Raw genomic sequence first — 21385 nt, 5'->3', positions numbered from 1 at the left:
AGCCGGGGCTCCCGGCGGGCGCTGGCGCCTCGTCCCTCCGGCCTCGTGCGGGCCCCGCGGCCGCTTAGCAGCTGCGGCCTCGTGCCGGGCCGGGAAGCTCTTCTCGGCTCGCAAACCGCTCCGCCGCCGGTGCCGCTGAGGTGGCTGTGGGGGAGGCTCGGCGGTTTCTCTTCCTCTTTCTGCGAGGCAGCTGCCCCTTCCTTCACCTCCCCCTGCGGCCTCCCCAGGTTTGCGCAGCGCGCTCTGCTTGCTGCCCGCTTATTCTGTCTGCGTTCTGCCTCTTGTCTCTGACAGATATCAACCTTAACTCTCCCAACAAAGGTCTGCTGTCGGATAGCATGACAGACGTTCCCGTGGATAACGCCGCCGCCTCGGCGAGGACCTCCGCGCCTGAAAGTCTGACCCTTGCCGAAGAGGAGGAGTTGAGGTCTGAGCTTGCAAAGGTAAAATGACACTTGCGTTCGTCAGCTGGGACCATGTGTGCCTGTAGTTACGTTCCCTTGGGAGGTGGAAAAGCAGGAATACGATGTACCACAGGAGCAGGGTGATGGGGGTTTTTTTGTTTCTGTTTTTTCAGTTTTACAGTGGTGTTACCTGTGTCTTTGGATCTCTCAGTTCATTGTTAAAATCCACAAAGCTGACCTATACTTCAAACAATGTGGTGTGCTGCTTGCTCTTCCCAGAACTATTCTTAATTTAGGGCTGTAAGGAAAAAAGTGGCTTTTTATGCAGTAAACTTAATCCAGGCTTCATTTGAAGTGAGAAAACTCTTTAGGTAAGTGGTATGCAAAATGAGCTGCTTTCTGTTAGGAAGCTGAAACAATGCACTATGTAATATGCTCCTTTTTTTCCTATGTTTTTCTCTTAAATGTTTATAGGGAACTATTTTTGGTGCCTATGTGCTTCTGAAATGTTGGGAGTTTGTAATATAATACCCTAAAGTTTGGGCACATAGGTTTTAAAGGCCAGTTTATAATTTCTATCTAAAACGTAGTAGAAGATGGTTTCAGTTGTTCTCCTGTTCTTAATGATGTCAGAGGAAGAAAATTATAAAATAGAAGCAACTGAAACCAGTTGTTTCTTAGAGACCCTTCTTACAATGTTTTCGGGGCACTGAAAGTGTTGTTTGTTGGGAGAGAGGGTTCATTTCTACTTGATTTAACTGCAGCTTACCGAGACCTGTATGACCCTCCAGAACAGGAAGAACATTTGTTTTAATGATGTCAGAGGAAGAGAATTATAAAATAGAAACCTTAGTTAATAAGAAGTATTTGGTAACTGATTTTAAATGGTGTCTGCTGTTACCGTTGAGATTACGATGCTAGGGATGAGTTCTGATAAGTCTCAGTGGTATTAAGTGGCCAATACAATAGCTTTTGTGGATGTTTTCCTGGTGGAAGTCTAAGTGTCCCATCCCAGCACCATTTATGTTCAGTTGAATTGTTCTGTGTGCATCTAGAGTTCCCACCAGTTCTCTTATATTCAGGTTAACAAAACCTTTCTAGTTTGCAGGGGGAGGGTTTCATTTAATTTTCAGAACTTTATCAAGCTGTGATGTTAAGATATGCCTATGCCTCTCTCTAAGGTTGAAGAAGAAATTGGTACTCTCAGACAAGTTCTGGCTGCTAAAGAGAGGCACTGTGGAGAGCTGAAGAGGAAACTAGGTTTGACTCCCTTGGATGGGTTAAAACAAAACCTGTCTAAAAGCTGGCATGATGTGCAAGTCTCCAATGCGTAAGTGTTGTTTATGACACAAGTTTCACATTTAAATATAACTCGATAGAAATTATTTCCCAGCATTGCGTTCCAGGGCTTTTCCAAATGGCTGGAGGCTTTTGCTCTGGTGGGTAAATAGAGCAAAAGGAGAAAAAATAAATCTGGTTGTTTCATTGGTTTCACATGTCAGTGTCCTTATGTCAGTGTAAATAGAACTTTCATGTCTGTAATCTTGGTAAACTGTTGCTGAATGCTCTTTCCTAGGAGGTTAGAGATCTAGATCACCGCTGAACAGGACAGTTCTGTTTGCCAATTTTTGACCATTTCTTTGGGGTGCAGGCTGCTACTACTCTGTTCTGAGCTCAGGCTTAGAGAGAAGCAAAAAGTGCTGAAGTTCTACTACATAATGCTAGTTTGGAGGCTACCCATTTCCTCGGATACATAGCTTGAATTAAAAAGCCTGCACTTCCTGGGGCAAAATCATACAATATTAATGTGCTAGGAACGCAGTACACAGAAGCATCTTGGCTTTGAGAAGACTGGGAATTAGACTGACCCCATTACTGAACGGGTACTAAGAGTATGGTAGCTGCGCTGTTTGGCAGTGCCAGAAGGAGAGTCAAAGAGGTAAGTTTAATACTGTATTTGTGCCCAAGTGTGAGGGGCGCTCAGTATCCACAGGAGGTTTGTTCAGTCTAAACAGTCTTGTGCTGCTTAACTGCAATCTGGAGTTGCTGACAGTGCTACTGCAGGGCAGATTTTTGAGCTGTTCATCTCGCTGTTTGTTCTTTTTCTTTTCCTCATCTCCCCTCCCCCCCTTGCCCAAATTTTGTTACTCCTTTGTAACTTAAATCTGTCATTGTCTTCTAAAAATGAATATTAAAGAAATTATATTCATTAATACTTTCTGTTTCTAGTTATGTGAAAACATCTGAGAAACTTGGAGAGTGGAATGAGAAAGTGACACAGTCTGACTTGTGAGTGCCTTGGGCTCCTCAGCAACACCTTCTTGCTCCTTGCTCCATTCCCCAATTTGTGCTGCTCCTTGTTCTTTCAGGCATCAGGGGTTGATTAGGAGCTGGAGGCATGGTGAAGCTATAGTCAGGACTGTTATTAGCAGCATGCCTGACTTCCAGCTATAAGCATCCCTCAGTTGTGGAGGAGGTGAATAAAAGCTACTGCTCTCATCTCTCTGGTAGTCTTTCCACTGCAGAAGAAAAATTCCAATCAGTTACCAGACCACACTTAATATATATATTAAAAAAACCCAAACAGCTGCAATTTCCTTTTAGCTGGTCTTTGTTAGGCTAGTCTGTTATAATCAGATGTCTTATTACTGGACCTCTATCTTTTTACTATGAAACTCTTTCTCTTCTCCTCACCAGACTTGGTAGCAATCAGTTTGATTATTGGCTTCCTGCATGGCCACGGGGGAGAGAGAAGGTATCTGAAGGCATTCAACTGTAGCTGAAAACATGGGCTATGCAAATATGTATATTAGCTTTTGAAAGTTTCCACACTGGGGCTCTGTTGGGTTGATGTAGGCGATCCTTTCTGACAGCTATGAATTTTAGTCTTTGCAGTATATACAAGCAGGTGATAAATGTGGACAAAAATTGTCTGGCTACTTTTGTCTCTAGAACACATTCTTTAGTTGTATTAGCCCTCAACTCGTATTAGACATGCATCATTTTGATTCTTGTTGTATAGTTAAATGTCAGGGAGATCTTGAATGTTTGCTGAACTGAGGATTCCTTCCATTCAGCCTTTTGTGTTCAAGGAGATGCTAATTTAGCTAAGAGCAGATGTGGGTTGGAAGATTTTCTTCAGTAGGCAAAATAGTTAACTCTGCCCTAATGAGGGACAGTTAACACTTCCTGGGTGATGTGAACTGCCTGACATGTATCACCTCCTCTGAGGTGTCATCTGAGCTGGTACCAGACACTTCTCATAGTAAGTGTATTCAATCTGTTTTTCCGAGTGTTAATTCTTACAACCTATAGGATATTGGTTTATATGTATATAGGTGTGTGCACACACACTTGCACACACACTTACACACACACGCACTCTCTAAAGATTAGAAGATGGGATTCAGTTTTACAGTTTGTCCAGGTCATGCTGTGTTGATGCAGCTTCGGGTGTGGCAGTCAGACTTTTAGTTTTGTGCTCAGCTCGCTGCTCTGTCCTTTTTAGTGTATAGCTACCATGCAGTGTGTAGGGAGGGAGTAGGTGATACAGCCTTTCATTTGGAAAATCCTGGCGCCTTCTAAACTGCGGGTCTAGTTTGCTTTGTGCTCAGTGTTTGAATGTGTTTAAATAGGGAAGAAACCAGGGCTTGGATGTCTTCCTCCCTCTCAAACAACAACTCTTTTCCCTCTGACTTGGATGGGGGAAAACTGGATGTCAGAATAAAACTTATGATACCTTAAGTGTAAAGAGACACTAATAATGTGGAAAGTGTCAAAAGAAGCATCTGTCATGAATCTTGGCACTGTATCTAACCTCCATTGTGTTTGTAGATATCTTTCAGCCAGCAACACACTGGAGGACTGGAATGAAAAATTAACTCAATCAGAAGCGTGAGTGTCTTAACCTTCAGCGTTAACAAATGCTTTCATGACAGCCTGCTGCCTCTAACATTCTCTGCCCCTGCTCACGGTTCTCTACTTTGTCTAGTCCTACCTAAACTTTTTTCAAGCCTTCACTTTTTTTAAACTGATAAATGTATCCTCTGTGAGAAGCAGCCTTTCCTCGGGTCAATAACTGAATGACTTCACTGTGGTCCAAGTGACATTCTCTTCAGATGACTGCCTGCCCTTACAAGGGAACTGACAGGAGCCACTGGGTACCTGAGACTTGCATGCCATGTTTTATAACTTCAGCTGACAAGCTGTGGAATAGACTGACCTCTTCTTGTAACCCCTCAACATGTAACCATGTTTCTCTGTGGGGAGCAGGAACTTTTTTTCCCCTTTAGTACCTGATGAGCACAAATAGAACTTTAGTGTCCAAAGCAGCTGTTCTGTCATTTTGGAGCCCCAAATGGACTTGAACAGCTTAAACCTCACAGCTGTTATAACTCCATTTTTTGGATGTGAATGGTCTCTTAGTCATGTTTTTACTAAATGCCTGGAATTAAACTCTCATCTGGACTAAATTATGAAAATGTATTATGAAAGTTGGCCTTTGTCCTTCTCACTGCATCTCTCCCGCAGTGTATAGGGGAATCCTTGACAGTAATGCAGTGGGAGCAAGTAGGCAGTGTCTTTATTTCCTGAATTGATTTAGACCGTGGTATTTGTAGGGCTTGGGTAAGCCAGATGTTCCCGTTCTTTGTAGTGGATATGAAATTCAGTCTTCTAACCTGAGCATGCGAGAGGCAGCCTAGAGCTGGCTTGCCATTGGCAGCATGTGTCAGTGGAAGGTATTCCTCATAAGAGGGATGGAAGATGAGCACAAATAGAAAGCAGGAGTATCAAAAACTTCCAAATATGCAAGTTCTGCCTTCCAAGTACATTGTATGTTTTCTGGATTAAAAAATTTTTGCTGCTTGCAAAATAGTGAATGACCTTTATCCTTGCCGACTGTGTACATGATTCTGGCAGTGTTTAATCATAGCTCCTCCTTGGGTGTGCCTGCTAGAATAGAAAACTTCTTGTCATATCTGTTTCCTTGTTCTTCAATGATAAGTGCAAGAAAAATATGGTAGAAGTGTGGTTCTGTAGGCCTGAATAGCTGTGACACGCTAGCTTTCCTGCTTGCGTTGGCACTAGACAGTGACAATTCATGCTAACAAGATAGATGCCAATTAAAATGGAGAGGCAAGGGTGCTTCAAAGGTAAGATTCTAGCAACATTTCAGAAAACAAACAACTTGCACTTCCTTCATCTAAAGCTCAGTAAATACTAGGAGTCAAGTTCAAGGAATCAAAGGAGGAGGTTTTACTTGTGTTTTGGGATTGTTTTGCAAAGGCATCTTCTTTCCTGTTGTTTCACAGCTTCTCTGAATTATAACTGGCAAGTGTCCTGATTGAACTGGAAATGGGCCTGACCTGTGACCTTATGGTGCTTTTGTACACTGCTGAATTTCCTGGTAGTTGCCATTCCTGGCTGCAGAGCTTGAATTGTCCTCTGCAAGCAGTGTAGAGAGGACAGAAGTCAGCCCGGTCTGTCTCTGGCTCCAGTTTCATTGTAACCAGGGTGCACGATGGCTTAGATGGATTGTGAACGTAGCCAGACAGCACAAATGGTGGTTGCTGTATAAAAGCAAGTGAGAGGAAGCTGGTACTAATGGATAAAGAAGGATTTGAGGGTGCAGCTCTGGCTCCTCCCTGGAAGGTTTTGCAGGAGAGGGATGCAGTAAAGTGTTCAAATACCACAGGATTCTGAAGTGGGCAGAGATCTCTTCTACAGCTTCTCATTTGAGCAAATTGCCTGTTAGGACAGCAAGGTACTAATCGTAGCTCATACCTGTTACTCCCAGATCTAGATTATTCTGATGTGCTTTGTACCAGCATTAAGGGAAGAAAGTGAGTGAGTGAATTTGTATTAGCGGTAAACCTGACAGTGTCAGTGGCAGAAGAGCAGTTGTGATTTTGAGGGGGGGGCGTCAGAAGGGGGGGGTGGTCAGAGCTGGCTGTAGTTAAGTTATATTGAAGTCTGGTATGCCTTGACCCTGGCTGTCCCAGATCTGCTTCCATATGCATGCCTGCGATGGCAGTTCTGGGTGGAAACAGCTTCTCACTTCAGCTGCATTTCCTTGACTCTGCCTCCTGCACTGCACTGGTGAGGTGTGCGTGTGTGTGTGGGAGCTGTGGCTGCAGAACCAGATTGGGGATCTGATCTGGCAGCTGCTATTCTTTTCCTTTTTTTCCTTCCAAGCTTATTTCATCTGGATCATTTCCCTTATCTAAATCACTGTCAGCACAAACGGCTGTGTTGGCATCATGAAGGAGCACGCTCAGGCAGAAGGAACAGCACTTGGGTGCTAGGTTGTCTTCAGTTGGCTTAGGAATAGTTCTGTCAAGTGTGAAACAACAGTTGTGAAATTGCTCTCACCTTTATCTGCTGAAGCTAGGCCTAATACCTGAGTTTGCAGTGTGTGTGTGGTGTGATGGTGTCATTTGATTCTGTAAACTGTTCCTCTTATCACTGCTCTGGTACTTGATGCTGATCAGGGAGAGTTCAGTGCTGAGCTGTTTTTCCTTGGCTTGTGTAGAAGTAGAGTCAGCACAACATATTTCAATGAGCAGGAGGCCTTAGGTGTTCCTGCTAGACAGCTGTAAATCCAATCCCATGACAGGAGTCTGTCAGCCTGTGCAGGGGAGGAGCCTGACCCCTAAACGGAAGGGATTGAAGTTCCAAGGAAGTTCTGGCCCTGGGGTTCGAATCCCCTTACTGTGGTAGGAAAGCATGTATATGAACAAGCAATATTCACGCTAACTACCTCACTCATAAATTATCTTGAGATGACTACTTCTTACAAAACTTCATGCTGTGAAGAAAGTGTTGAGTTCCTGCTATCTGGGCATAGTCTGTTAGGTTCTTCTAGGGTCACTGAATTAGTGGAATTAGTCTGGAAAATGCCTAGATTATAGGAATGAGTAGACTTCTTCCACAGCAGGAGATGTGGTAGTAAAGCTGATTCATTTTTGCCCTATTCAGCACAAGTCTCGCATACGTTCATGATTCAGAAATACTTGATCGGGGTCTAAAAAACTGAAAAGCAACATGTTGTAAGTAGTCTTGCCTGAATCCAGTTCAGGTGCTGTCTCCTGAACTCCTGTCTGGAGAGGATGAGACATAAAGAATTAAGTCAGCTGTAGACATGTTGCTTCTGGCCTCGAAGTTCAGAGATGTGAACATTAAGTCATTTTTAGATGTCCTTCTCTTGCTCATCCACTTGTATTAGAATATAAAGAAAAAAAAAAATCCACCACCAACAAAAAAACCCTCAAGCTTAAATATTTGGAATAAGAAAATTTGGCTTAAGTTGTTGGACTTGTTTTCCTGCCTGAATCTTTTCTTATAATTTGAAGAATGCCATAAATCCAAATGTTAAACACAAACTGTAAAATAGCTTAGAGAGGATGAGTTGATGAAAAAGGCTCAAAGAATCCTTGTTCCTAAGATTCTTATTTGAAGGAAACAAAGGTTCTCAAATGTCTTCTCTAGTTCTTGTATAAACTTCTCAAATGTAATCAGCTGGTAAGCACAAGCTGTCAGACTTATTGTGGTTAATGGTAACTGATGGGAAGCTTCCCTACTGATTTAATTCTAAACTGCAGCTGTAGAGGTAATGCTCATTTCTGCATTTCTTTTCTAGACAGTAATGTCAGTCTTGCCTCTTTCCTCCATTCCCTAACACTATAACAAATGTTATAACTTCTTCAGGGCTGCAAGCATATTATGGAATAGGTTCCTTGACTTATTTTCTCAAGGAGATCAAAATGCAATTATAGAGCAAATGGGGTATGATGCTATGATGTGTAATTTCTGTGTGGAAAACTGGGACTTTTTTTGCAAATGTTTGCGAGATTTAAAAATGTAAAGTTAAAATGGTAAAATATCTGAAGTGAGTGTATGGAAAGGTTAAGCCTACACTTACTGCCTTCTTAAAGCTTGGTCTTTGAATATGTGCAAGACTGAAATGGGCTTTTTCAGTGAAGTCAGGGCAGCTCACTAACCTAGCTTCTTTCCTTTAATGTGGGTTCCTTTCTCAAAATGGTGGGATGCTTCTTGCTTTCAGATCCTATGCGTTAGTTCAACTGATTGGTTTTTTTTTCTGTTTAGATATAAGAAGACCCAGGAAACCCTGTCCCAGGCAGGGCAGAAGACTTCAGCAGCCCTTTCCAATGTAGGTTCTGTTATCAGCAGGAAACTTGGCGACATGAGGTAAGACTTCTATTTTGTGCTCTAGTTCTTTGATCTAAGATTTAAACAGTTTTGAGACTTCAGACAATAGCTAGGCTTTTTCCATTTTTTTTCTACTTGGTTGGCAGCACTTTGCTATTGATGGACTACCTTCTTCCATGTGGCCCTGTACATCAGACTTTAGGACACATTAAACACTTTTAAACACTCCTCAGGAAGAAACCTATTCCTGCCAGTCTCTTCTGAAAGTGTTTGTTCTAAAACTTGTGTTGATTAAAAATAAAATCAGTTCATTCCAACACCTTTAGTCTAATTCGGCTCAAAAGAGCTGACAGAACATTTTTGGTTTCCTTCCTCTCATGTGGTTGCACTGCAGCTTTTACTTTATATTTAAGAAATTAGCATTAAAGTTCACCCTTTTCATTATTGAATTATGGTCTTGTGCTTTCTCAGTGTTAGTGCTTAGGATCAGAAAGGGGTGGTCATTCCTGTGCTCCGTTATATGCTTTAAACTGGGACAAACTCTGCTGTGCATCATGCAGTTTCGAGTTCTGTGCACCAGCTTTCCATGGAGAAGAGCGGTGTGACTTCCAAGCACAGCTACCTAGTGTGTTTTGGAAGATATGAACTGGTTCAGAAGATTATAATGACATAAAAACTTTCTTCTTGTGCTTGACGGTTATCTAGCTTCCTTAAGGAAATGACAGCTGAAGTATTTGCCAAATGTAAACCTTTCTGGAATGGAAAGTGGAGGGCTGGTGCTTTTGGCTGCTGGCTGAGGTTCTTGCCCTATGCATTTCTCGGCCATACAAAGCTTAAGGGTAGAGTTGGTGATTTACCTCATTCAGGAGTTTAAGCTAAAGATTGTTTCCACATTAATGGCAGTGTCAAAGGCTTTCATGCAAAATACCTTGCCCACATTTTTTTCTCGGAATTGAGAGCAATTCTTAATGTACAAGCTGTCTAGGCTATTAAGGAAGCATTCTTGGAGCTTGTATTTAACATGATGTACCAGATCTTGGATTGAACAGGTAGCTGTCGTTCTTTGTAGGGACTTTCCCATTCCACTGTGGCTGGGAGTATCCAAGTGGTAAGAATTTGTTGGTCTCTGATCACATTGTACTGAAACTCCAAGTCTATTCTCAGGGAGTTACTTACTGTGTTCCTGGAGTGCAGTTATTGGTGAATGTTTTTTATAGCTCACTTTCTCTGAATTTAGCAGAGGACTAGCTGACTTCCTAGCCTTTCCAGTATTTTACTTTTCTTTCCTGGAAATTACTTTGCCTTCTGAAAGAAGAGATTTATATATAATCACTTGAGCCACCAGCAGATAGATATTGGCAAGATGTGCTGGTAATACATTTTGCTAAGCTGATAATGGTAAAATAAATTTGACTGCCTTCTGCAGTCAACTGACCTTTTTGGACCAAATGGGGAACTCCTGAACTGGTCTTGCCACCAGAAGAAGCTGTTCTGACGGCCTTGGTCCTGCCTGCCATCTTTTGGCTGGTAGAATCCAGTTCACTGTGCAGCTGTGCAAATGTTTGTGCTATCCCAGGAGCAGATGATGGAGGGAGGGGATGCCTGGCTGTGGGACTGTCACTCCTGGTAACAGAGCTGGCCTGGCTGACTACGTACATATCGGACCTCTGCAACAATAGTATTGCGCAGCATAGTCACTAACTTGAACACCCATATTCCTTTATACAGCTAATACCTTGAGTGATGTAATAGTAAATAGAGGCAGCTTTTGCCTTATTAATAAACAGGGGGTGTCTCTACCCAAGTTATTTCAGCAGGATTTGCTTTGTATATATAGCCCTATGGGGGAACACAGTAATGGCTTTTAAGAAGGCTTTCAGTTTTTCTTTGGTTTATAAACTTGTCTGTCTCCCCTGTTGCGTTCAAGTCTTGATATTTCTGATTCTGAATGAAGTTTAACTTCTGAGCATAAACTTGCACAGGAACTGTTCTGTTTTCTGCTCCTGCCAAGTGAAACTGTAAATGCTGTTCTGATATGTGATCAGAGATTACAAAGAGTGAAGTCTGTTTTATTGTTGTGATCACTTCTCTGAATGGATGGGGATGATATCTGTTCTCAGAGAATCTCAGTTCTAGGCCTTGTGGCCTACACTGTAATCTGTGTTGTTACTGTACTTTTTCCTCTTACACTACAAATTCACTTGTAAAGAAGGTTTATTTTCCAACAGTGGAAGTGTTGAGATAACAGAAAGGATTTCCTTGTTTAGTCAGCTTTCACCGGTTGATAAATGCAAGGAAGGGATGGTGAATGGGACAAACACCTCAGATATTCAGAGGGCGTAGTCATAATTCCATTAAAACCTCCTGGACAGAAATGCTATGAAAATAACTTATCCTTGGGTTAAATCTTTAGCAGAGCACTTTATTCTGGACAAAACACTTTCAAACATTATAGCTGCAGATCATGAGGAGAAATTGTGATGTTTATGTGATTACTGCACTAAATGTATTAAAGCTGTTTTCTATTAGATTGCCATGGGGGGGAAAAATGCCTCTTAATTAACGGATGGGTTTTCTCAAGTTTTGGCCAGTTCAGCCTTTTCTGTTATCTCCACTTGCAGTTAAAAAGAAAAAAAAAAAAATCTTTTAGACATTGTTACTACATTTTACTAACTCCAATAAACTGCAGATTGGAAGTGTGTTTGTTTTTGTCTGATAACAGCTTGCTTTGTGGTTTTGTGCCCCAATACCTTTCATGTTGTCTGATGGAGTTTGCTACTGTACATAATACTACAAGCAAATTCATTATAAAATGTTAATCTGAGCCCCAAAGGTGGCTGCTCTTCCCTGAATTTATGTAAACCTTAAATCCTCAGGAAAGGAAGAAAAGGGTAACTGTTAGATCCAAGTCAAGAATCTGAGCAAACTTCCTGGTGCTTGTAGAATTACATGCAGAGTAGCATGGTGCATGGACATATGTTATCTGTGTTCCTTAACTTTCTACTTGCTCTCACTTAAAGCAAACTTCTATGTTGCATGCAAAGACAGCATTACAAGGAGTCTATGCAGCCAAAGAGCTGATTGGAATAGATGGGGAAATGAAATCAAAGCCAAGCATCTTTGCTATAGCTGTAAGGAAGGGCCCTTGTACTCTTTGCCAAGTACTTCACATCCAGCTTGCCATGACCGCTTCCTGCTGCGGGAACAAAAATGATATTTAAGTGGAATAAAACACTGCCACTTCCAGCAGAGAAGGCTCTTTAGGCCATCTTGGCAATCTTATTAGAAGAAGTAGGAAACCTTGGTCTATTATTTCAGACTGCTGAGATGCTACTGTATTGCAAAATCGGGCATGGAAATCTGGTAGCTTCCTTTTTGCCTTGAAACCTAAAAATGGGCAGTCAGCACTTGGGTTGTGGGGTAAGCATCATACCTTCTATCCATATGCTCTTATCTTTATTATGCTGAGATCTGTGTGTGTGTTTTGTTTTCAAATGTAACTTTAAGATCTGCAGGCTTGGCAAGGTAACATGCAGGCATCCGTTTGGTTCCTGTTGCGGAGGTTCTCAACCAGCAGTCTTAGCAGTGCTGTCTTTAAATGAGAGCTCATGGGGTTTCTGTAAAGGGGGTGGAGAGGCGGACAAGATACCTCAGCTGGCTAATTTGGTAAAAGATAAAACCTCAGTTTAGGAAAAAGTGCTCTAAAACTTCAAATGAAAGCAATGGGTCTGGATGAGTAAGATTCCCCCTCTTTCCTCCCCCCCACCCCAATTCAGCACCCTTGTTCTAACTTGCTGTAGATTCTGCTTTTGTCCTCTGAAAAACCTCTTAGCTTGGGTTGAGTTAATGAAAAGCAAATGGTTTTTGTTTGCCTCTCTAATTTATCTTGAGAGGCTTCCTTCTGGGTAGTTCACTTTGCTGTCCTGTGACCATGTCCTTGCTTAGCTGTCCTGCATTTAGTGTTTAGATGTGCGCAAGTGTCTGACTACTGCTTCCTTTTTCTCCCTCTGCTGCCGTGGGTTTCCTCAGGGCTCACCCCTTCTCGCATTCCCTTAGGTAAGATACTCTTCAAGGCTGCTAAAAGAGCATATGTTACTTTGCCAGGCCCTTGCAGATGTTAAGGGGGGAGGCCAATTATGTAAGACTTGCCAATGTTTCTGAAATGGAATGAGAAACCTAGCTAAAACCATCCCCTGTAATTGTTTTTTATATCATGGCTGCAGCTTGCAGTGCAGGTTGAGAATACAACACAACAGCAAGTGTAAGACCCCCAGCTTCCTTAATTCTAGTGTAATGGGACCATGAGCAATGTACAACAACTTGCCAGTTTGAAAGCTTATGGTTCAGCATACCTTTAGTTAGCACTTGCTGCATGCTTTTACGTCTTTGTCAGCCCAAATTTGGGGAAAGAAAACTTTGGGCAAGAAACCTTTCCTAGTAAAACTTGATTATGTGAGTAACTTGATACAGTAAAGCTGGTTATGCATGTTTTTCCTCTCCTAGAGGTGCCTCTGCATCCCTCAGATCTTTGATCATAGGCCAGGTCTCTCTTGTGTCTTGAGCATAGTTAAAAAACCCTTTTCTAAATATTGTATTATGGGAGATTTGTTTCCTTGTACTGACATAAGCAAATCTGTCCACCAAGTTTTAGGAAAGCTTTCAAATGATGCCCTGTGTTCATATTCTGCTTGTTTTGCTTTTCAGTTAAATACTTATGCTAACAGTCCTATGACTGCAGAACTAGTTCTGGGCTGCAGGCTGTGAAAATAAGGGAAGAGAGGGCTAGATTTATTGCCTCAGTTGTCCACAGCAGCCCGTGTGTGAGGCAGCAAGCGCTTGGAAGCGGGGTTATACTGCTTTTGCACAATGTCTGTTTAAAATTGTTGTCTGACTCTTTCCTCCTTGTTCTGAATGCTTCCGAGTAGCAGTTACTCCATTCGCCACTCGATAAGTATGCCAGCAATGAGGTAACGTAGCAAATGCCTGTGTCTCCTGAGTGGGGTAGGCGGGGTGTGTAGCTGACTCTGTCCCCTTTGGGGGATTTTGGGTTCTAATTTGTGCAAATGGTTCACTTCAGCTGATGCTGCTTGGATTATGGGGTAGCAGTGTCTTGCAGCTTGAGTAATTCAAGGCTTTAATTTGTTACTCAGTCTATTTTTATGGTTATTAGCACCTGTGGTGTTCTCAGACTAAGTGCACTGTTGCAACTGTACCAAAGTCTACCTGAAATTCATAGCTTTCAGAGGTCCCTGAAGGGGATTACAGTTCTCTTACAATGTGCAGCACAGCCATCGCTAATACTGAGATGAATCCTAACTTGAATCTTTTGTCTCTAGCTTAAAGCTAGGAGCACTTCTCAGAATGCCTTTGTGGTGCATTAGATGATGTCCGTGTAGGAGAAACGATTACCAGAACTGGACCAGGCCCACAGAAGCCCTCTCTCTGTTAATCCTCATTTCAGATTGACAGAGGTTATTTTATGGGCACAAATATAAAGTGGTTCTTCTGAACAAAAGTAACTGGGATGAGGCTAGTCATCTCCCAGCTCCTGGTGCTTACCCAGGGAAAACAACTCTGTATGAACAATTGCCTGGTCCGAAAGCTCAGTACAGAGCGCTCCCCTGGAATCATTCACAAGCGGAGAAGCTTGTCAGATTGTCAAGCGCCTGGCCTGTCTGTCTTTGCTAGAAATATGAAATTCTCTGCTTAACTCATTGTGCTGAGGTTTTAAGAGTATTTCCTGATGCAAATGATCACTTCTGTGGCATAAAAAGCTCACAGGTTCATGCATGTAGCCCTTCCTCTTCCTGCCAGCAGGATGTAATATGGGAAACTGAAGCCTTTAAGTCCTTTTCAACTTTTTCTCTCCATTATTTAAGAAAGTATGCTTTCAGTTGGAAGCCTTGTAAAACTAAGGGCTAGTTTCTTCTAATGCACTGATTCCCTAGTGAATTAAGTTTTTTTTGTTCCCCTCCCCTGAGTTCTCAGCTTGAGCAGTTAAATTGGAGTGCACAGAACCCTGTGGTATAAACATCCATCTTCAGAGTTTGTGTGCAGTGTCCTTGCCTGGTGTGTGTGAGATTTGTGCCACAAGGTAGCTGAGTGAGGAGCTGAAAGTGTGCTGAGTGCTGCTGTCCTGGCATGGGAAGGGCCAGAGTCTGGTCACAGCATGTGGCATATTTTAGTTAAGAACTAACTTGCCTTGTTTTTTGTTTTGTTTTTTTTTCCCCTCCTTCAAGGAATTCTGCAACCTTCAAGTCATTTGAAGATAGAGTTGGGACCATAAAGGTAACTGTCTGCTGTCTCATAAACATAGTGTGAAATCTTAAGCAGAAACTTTAATTTCTGCAATGTTTTTCGTGTAGACTAATATTCAGGCAAAAGGCCTCTCAGATACATGAAGTCTTTGCTACAGTAGGTGACCTTGACAAAGGGGAATTGACTTGGCATTCTCAGTGCTGGTTTCTTGTTATCCTAACTCTCTTCTCTCGTTTCAGTCCAGAGTGGTGGGCAGCAGGGAAAACAGTACTGATGGCCTCCACTCCCCGCCGGGAGCTGGAGACAAGCCTCCACAAGACAATGCTCCTTTCTAGACCTGCTATGTGGCTTTGCACGGCTGTGCACGACTGCAAGAGCAAGCCCCCTTCCTCCCAAATCTTCACAACAGCAACAACATGCGAGTCCAAGAAGGGGCTGAGCCAGTCTGGAGAGATCCATAATCCATTCATAGACACTGCTACTGGATCCAAGTCAAAGAGAATGCAAAGTTTTGTACACAAATATTTTACACTAAAGTTTGTAGATGAAATGTATCACTGTACTGTCCCTTTGGGAGAGCACTTAAAATGGAGTTTCCTCAAGGTAGCTCAGAAATGCCACTGGTATAGAAAAAAATCTTTTCCTTGGCTGTCATAACTTTGAACAGGAAAAAATCACTGAGCAGGGGAAGGAGCAGAACAGTTAAATGAGAAGTCAAGTGCATGAGGATCTTAGCCTCAGCTTCTGGCTGTGTTCTGTGTTCAGAGCACACCATGCAGTTACTCTGTGATCTCACAGGCTTCTCCCATTACTGTTTCCTCCTGCTCTCAGTGGAGTAGTCTGGTAAATGGGGTAAACAATTATTATTTGTTTTTTGTTTTTTCTGGGCTCCCAAAAGGGAAACTTCACTTAACAGCTGCCTCGTTGTTACACTAATGCTCTAGCTTTAACAAAACTAAAATCTTTATTTTTAAATGCAATGAACTTTAAGAAAAAAATAAAGCTTAAAAAAAAAAAAGCTTTGGCATCATATAGGGAAATGTTCCCCTGGACAAATGCAAGCCTTACATCACTTTATGCTTTACTTGTTTCTAATTTTTCTCTATAGAGAGGACTGTGAGGGTTATAAAGCTGGATATTGAGCACTGGAGTTTTGCATCATACAGTAGTAGCAGCATGCTTATAAGCCAGTTCTTGTGTTAATTTTCAGTGGTGCACTCTGTTGCTTGAGTGTATGAAACTTGCTTCTCCCTTCTCAGTTTATGCCTTCATTCTTGGAGGAAGAACTTCTAAAGGCTGCTAGCAAGAGGCCCATATTAGGGAAGGACAAAGCTGTCTCTAGCAATATGGACGCTGTTTTGGAGGGACTTTGCTCTGCGCTCTGTGGGACACTCCATCTGGTACATCTGACTATGTTCTCTCAGCTGAGAGCCCCAGCTATAATCTTGATTTACAAAAATGGAGAGTCACGGAGCTCAACCAGTTCCCAAAGTGGCTGAATGTTTTGCTATTCTGATGTCCAACCTCATTGCTCAGGAGCTGTACAACCAAGTTTTCCTATAGAGGCCTGATCTTATTCTAGGCCAGGTGCCTCCACATCAAAAATACTTAGAGTGAGCAATTCTGTGCCTTAGAGGCGAAGTGGGACTTACTCAGGTCTTTAGACTTGTTGATGTACATATCTGAGTAGTTTTAGTGGTTATCACCCTAGAGGGACTGAACCTTCTCTGCCCCTTCTCTAGAGAAGCAAGTTTTGACACTTGTATCTTCTGACTAATTTCGATTTCCCTCAGCCCCTGCTCCCCTCTCTCTTCGGTCTGGGGACACGCTATGAAATCCTAGAAGGCAGATGTACTAGGCAGTAGGTGGAGTGTAGAGTGTCATGTTTGGGATTTCCTTGTTTGTGATTAAAGCCAACCTCCGTGTGGAGAACAGTGTCAGTGAAATGGGTACTGCTGGAGCTTAGGTATTGAACTGTTTCTCTTTACAGATAAATACAGAGGAAAAGTATCAATAAAGCATTCCTTTGGGAGAAAATGGGTTGGATGTTTTTGTCTCATTCTATTTAACAGTACCAAATTATGTTCTTGGATATATGTTATGAATGCATCAGGCACGTTCCAGCTACCTGCAGTAATTTGAGGTAAGAAGTGCCCCTCTGACTTGTTGGTCTGTTGGATCTCTGGAAGCTTTTTCATGAAGTGATGTATTAAATAGTATTTCCAGTCTGGTATTTCCTATTTGAGTTGCTAAACACCAGCCACTTCTGACACATAGACCTATGCTCAACTAAAGCAGGGAGCACTGCAGCCCCACGTATTTCCTCTAAGCGATGTCACGCTTCCCATTCAGCATTGGTGCTGAGATGACATGCCTTGAACTTCCTTACCCCATTTTTCTGGATTTATAGCATGGGACTGTGGTTGCAGCGGTAACCTTGGCAGTTGGAGCTGAAGTTTGAGCAACTTTTAATGTGGAAAAGGAGCAGCTGTGATGCTGGCTCAGATTTACAGCGTGATACCCCAGGGGATCAGCTTATTGGAAGCTGTGTGGCAGTCGCTACTGATTTAAACAGCCCTGTAAAGGGGAAGTGGTGAATATATGACTTGAGCCAGGATCTGCTCCCTTAAATTTAAAAGGGCAATGGAGAGTAGGCAACAGAGCACCAAAACTGTTTGCTGTACTGTATTTTCAGAGGAAGGTTGTCTGGCTGAATTAGATGCATCTGCTTGGTGGTGAGGATTTTTTTGTTTTGTTTTTGCAGGGTTTTCCTGTTTGTGGTGGGTGTTTGTTTTTTTTTTTTTTCCTGTCTGACTTCTATGAGTAAAACTGCATCTCTGCAAGTGGTTTAAGAGCAAAGAGTTCAATATAACAGCTGATCCTGGAGCCTTTTGTGGAGGAGAGATCCTAGAGCAGGTAGCGAGGAAGGGAGACCCCCAGGCTGTGGAGCTGGGCCTGGGAGCTCCCCAGGGGGAGCCCGAAGGGGTGGAGGGATGCTTTTCCTTCTCCTTAACCTTCCTGGTTACAGGCTTGACAGCATCTTTGCCCATTCCTGGTATCCAAGTGCACTCCTTGGGTGCCAGCACTTGCACATGGAAGCACCAGCTTCCCATTTGGGCTGAGCCCTGGCTGCAGTGTCTTGCACATGGGTACAAGCCGGGCTGGGGGAATGTGGCTGCCTTCCCTGTGAAAACCCAGGGCCAGAAGTGTACGTAGCCGCCTTGGCAGCCTCTTGAACACACACCTGCTCTGTTTTAACCAGGGGAAAAGGGTTTGATGACAGTAGTCCACTTCTGTCTATCCTCCGACAGCAGCCTTGCTGGGTTTAGCGGGGCCTCTGGGGTCCTAGTGTCCCAGGGCAACTCTCCTGCTTTCTAGGAGCCTGTTTTGGTCTGGAGATTTGTCCTGGAGATGCGTGCATATTTGGAACTGCTCCCCTCTCCTTTCTTTTCCCCCTGTTGCTTCCCTTAGCTGAAACATCCCACTAGTAACTGTGCGGTAACAGGGTCAGCCCCACGACCCATCGCAGAGTTTGGAGCCGCCTTAGCAAGCACCAACAGAGGCTGTAACCAAGCCAGTCTCCTCTCTGCTGTTTCTCTGGTTTTACCACGATTCTCCTTTCCCTTCCTTATTGCCGGAGCTGGCTGTGTTTCAGCTGAATGTCGTTGTGTTTTGGGAGGGGGCTGCGTTGGGCTGATGTTACTGGACTAGGTGAGTTGCGGGTATATCGATACCGAGGCCTATCGATAGGCCCTGATAGCGCTCGTTCTGGACAGGCACGCATGGCTTTTGGTCTGGGGCCAATGTTGCTCTCGGGAGGCACTGCTGACTATCGACATTGACCGTTTTTGATACCGTTTTTGATGACTATTGATTTCCATACATATCGTGAGGGCATGACATCCATAGCTATGGATGCTTCTTGGTACACATGGATCCCTCTTGATTTTGAGAGGCATCGCATCCTGTTGCTTTCCATACCTCCACACAGGAGGGATTGGTAGGAGGAGGTCCTGATAGTTATCGGTACCTGTTGATATCGACCCCTGCCAACAGCCGTCAGTTCGTCTTGCCCTTGACAGGCATCTGTGGCTTTTGGTGTGGGGCCCATGTTGCCCTTGGTAGACATCAAAGGGTATCGACATGGATTCCTCTCTATATCGCGTGGCATCGATGCCTGTGGAATTCCAGACCTATCGATAGGGTTCAATATGGATATGTATCAAGGCTTTTCCCCGCAGCTGTTCCGCAGGGTGAGGAGATGCCTCCAGCATCGGCAGCCTCCTTAGGGAAGGATGCTGGTCTCTTGTCACACTGTCCCCTTCTGGGTTTCTCTCTGCCCAGCTCCATGGTGCAAAGCCAGGTGCCGCAGATGGACCATCCCCAGTGCATTTCCTAGCAAGGTCTTCATGCACGAGCGCTGGGTGCCTGCTGGCTGCCTCGGTTCCCGGGGTGGAGGGCAGCATTGGTGGGGGGAACATCTTGGATCTGACAGTGGCCAAGGGCTCAGCAAACAGGAGGAAGCGGAGACTCATGGGGAAGGGAAAGCAGCAGGCACTTCCGAGGCAGCCTGATGCTGTGCTGATGCTCTTCAGCCACGTTTTGGCAGGTGATGACACAGGACGGGGACTCAGCAGTCCCAGCCCTCCCTGACAGCGAAGCACCCAGGGACAGGCTCGGCCTCCAGCTCRCCTGGGCCCAAATGGAAAGTTCCCGGGGGTTTCGTGACATTTGTCTCCTGCCTAGGAGGAAGAGACGGGAGCAGGAGACCTTGCGCGAGTGGGTCCAAGTGAAGTGCAGATGACTCAGTCCTGTGTCACTGGGAGTTTCCTAAGCCTCCAAGTGTAAATTCCCTTGTGGTGGCTGGGCAGTGCAGGGTCCTGCGCCCCTGCTCCGTCTGCACCGTTAACCACCTGGCGTGGAAAGGGGAGGTATGAGATAGTCCAGTGCAGGGCACCAAAATCACCTGCGACAGCAGAGAGAAACTTCACCGTGCTAAAGGAGACGGTGAGCACCCGTGCCCGAGGCGTGCAAAGCGAGGTCAGGTTGCTCCATCCCGCAAAGCAAGAACAAGCAGCTAAGTGACGAAATTAAAAAGCAACCGATTGCCAAGAGATAAAAGGAAGTGTTTTTTCCTTGCTAGTATGAGAATCCTACATTTTTTAAGGGATTTGACATTTACGCTTGCAACAGGGGTTGCACAACTGCTCCAGGGGCTGGGAGCCTGCGGGTCCTGCTGGGAAGTGCGATGGAGACGGCAGCTGGAGGGAGAACGGCCCTCTCTTCCCGGGAAATCAGCCCTGTCCTCAGGGTACGGCGACAATCCCTGGCCCTTTTCCAGCTCGATGCTGGGTCCAGCCGGGTCCTGCATGGGGCCGGGGTGAGTCCAGCATCTCCTCTGCATCGCAGGCTCGTGCCCGGGGGTCCCGAGGTGCAATATCCATGTTGGGGAGCCCGGTGAATATCCGGTGTCGAGGTCTGCTCCGGAGCAAGGATTGGGCACAGCCGTGGGCGATGACTCCAGCAGCAAACGGTGTTCGTCACTGCTCGTTTCTTTGAAATGTGAGTCAGCGGCGGCAGCCGGGAAAGGCCGTCGGAGCAACACGGATGAGGTGGTGTGTGGCCGGGGCGAGCAGTGGTGCCAGCACCCACCGGCCTCGGCCCTGCTCCGGCACGGAGCTGCCTTTCCCATGCCGGCAGCCGCCTGCTACCAGACGTGCCGGCCCGGGGGGCAGGTCGGGATTTTGCCAGCCCATGGAAAAATGATAGCGTTCCCCAGGGAATATCCTGAAAGGCCAGGAAACCTGAGCTACTGGGAAAAATGCTCGCACTGTGAGCTTAAAAAAATAAAAGCTGTTTTCCTCTAATTGTAAAGCCTTGTTTCTTCATTAACCTGGCTTAGCACCCTGCTCCAGCTGCCAGCACTCGTGGGCGAGCGAAACGCGCCTGGCACACGCGGAGGAAGGCCTGCGGGGCAGGCAGGGTTACCCTGCGAAAAGGGCCGGCCGCGAAGGGGCCGTGCAAATCTGCACTAGAACCGGTGGGCTGCCTGCCCTGCAAGGCAGCAACCCCCCAGCTTCACAGGCAAAACCTGAGGCCCCCCGAATTGCTGCTGCCCGCTGCAAGGCATGTGTGCTGCAGGCCCATATTCCACTGCTCCCCCCCATATCCTACTGCCCCCCCGCCGCCAGAGGCTGCTGCGGCCGTCGGGCAGCAGTGACAGGCGCAGCTACAATAGCTGACGAGCAGCGGGCACAACTCTCTTTTTCAGAGCTCCCTGGTGGTCTAGTGGTTAGGATTCGGCGCTCTCACCGCCGCGGCCCGGGTTCGATTCCCGGTCAGGGAAGAGTTTTTTGCTTTTTTAACCCATCACTCTAAACATTTTTTGGCGCTTTTGGCGTGTTTCGGTGCCGGTCGCGCACCGCCACGCGCGCACACGGGCACCCGCGGCTCCCCCACGCGCGCAACGCCGCCGCGCAGCGCACAGCAGCTCCCTCTCCCCGCGCACATGCGCGCCGCGGCTCCCCCCCGCCCGCAGCCTCCCCCCTCTCCTC

At 45.1% G+C, this 21385-nt stretch overlaps 1 protein-coding gene and 1 non-coding gene across 9 annotated transcripts; both read left to right on the top strand.

Annotated features, from left to right (window-relative positions):
* Positions 1-271: 271 nt before the first annotated feature.
* On the top strand, positions 272-16872 carry TPD52L2 (tumor protein D52 like 2). Of its 8 annotated transcripts, none has more exons than XM_026070573.1 (7): positions 273-443; positions 1586-1734; positions 2634-2693; positions 4239-4298; positions 8511-8612; positions 14791-14861; positions 15071-15163. In XM_026070573.1, exons 1-6 carry the CDS (start codon positions 339-341, stop codon positions 14837-14839), a joined length of 525 nt encoding a protein of 174 aa, XP_025926358.1. In that variant the 5' UTR covers positions 273-338; the 3' UTR covers positions 14840-14861; positions 15071-15163. The 8 variants fall into 8 exon arrangements, 7 of the variants coding, with proteins under 7 accessions (XP_025926522.1, XP_025926358.1, XP_025926441.1 ...); XM_026070305.1 differs by having other exon boundaries at positions 274-443; positions 14813-14861; positions 15071-15472; XM_026070656.1 differs by lacking the exons at positions 14791-14861; positions 15071-15163 and adding an exon at positions 13499-14784.
* A 4233-nt stretch (positions 16873-21105) lies between these two features.
* Positions 21106-21177, top strand: TRNAE-CUC. The gene has a single exon. It is a non-coding gene; the product is annotated as a tRNA-Glu (tRNA).
* Positions 21178-21385: the final 208 nt, after the last annotated feature.

The sequence above is a fragment of the Apteryx rowi genome, unplaced genomic scaffold, assembly GCF_003343035.1.
Source record: "Apteryx rowi isolate R43461 unplaced genomic scaffold, aptRow1 scaffold_0, whole genome shotgun sequence".
NCBI lineage: Eukaryota > Metazoa > Chordata > Aves > Apterygiformes > Apterygidae > Apteryx > Apteryx rowi.
Note: the sequence above shows the minus strand (reverse complement) of the source record. Positions and strands in the feature narration are given on the sequence as shown.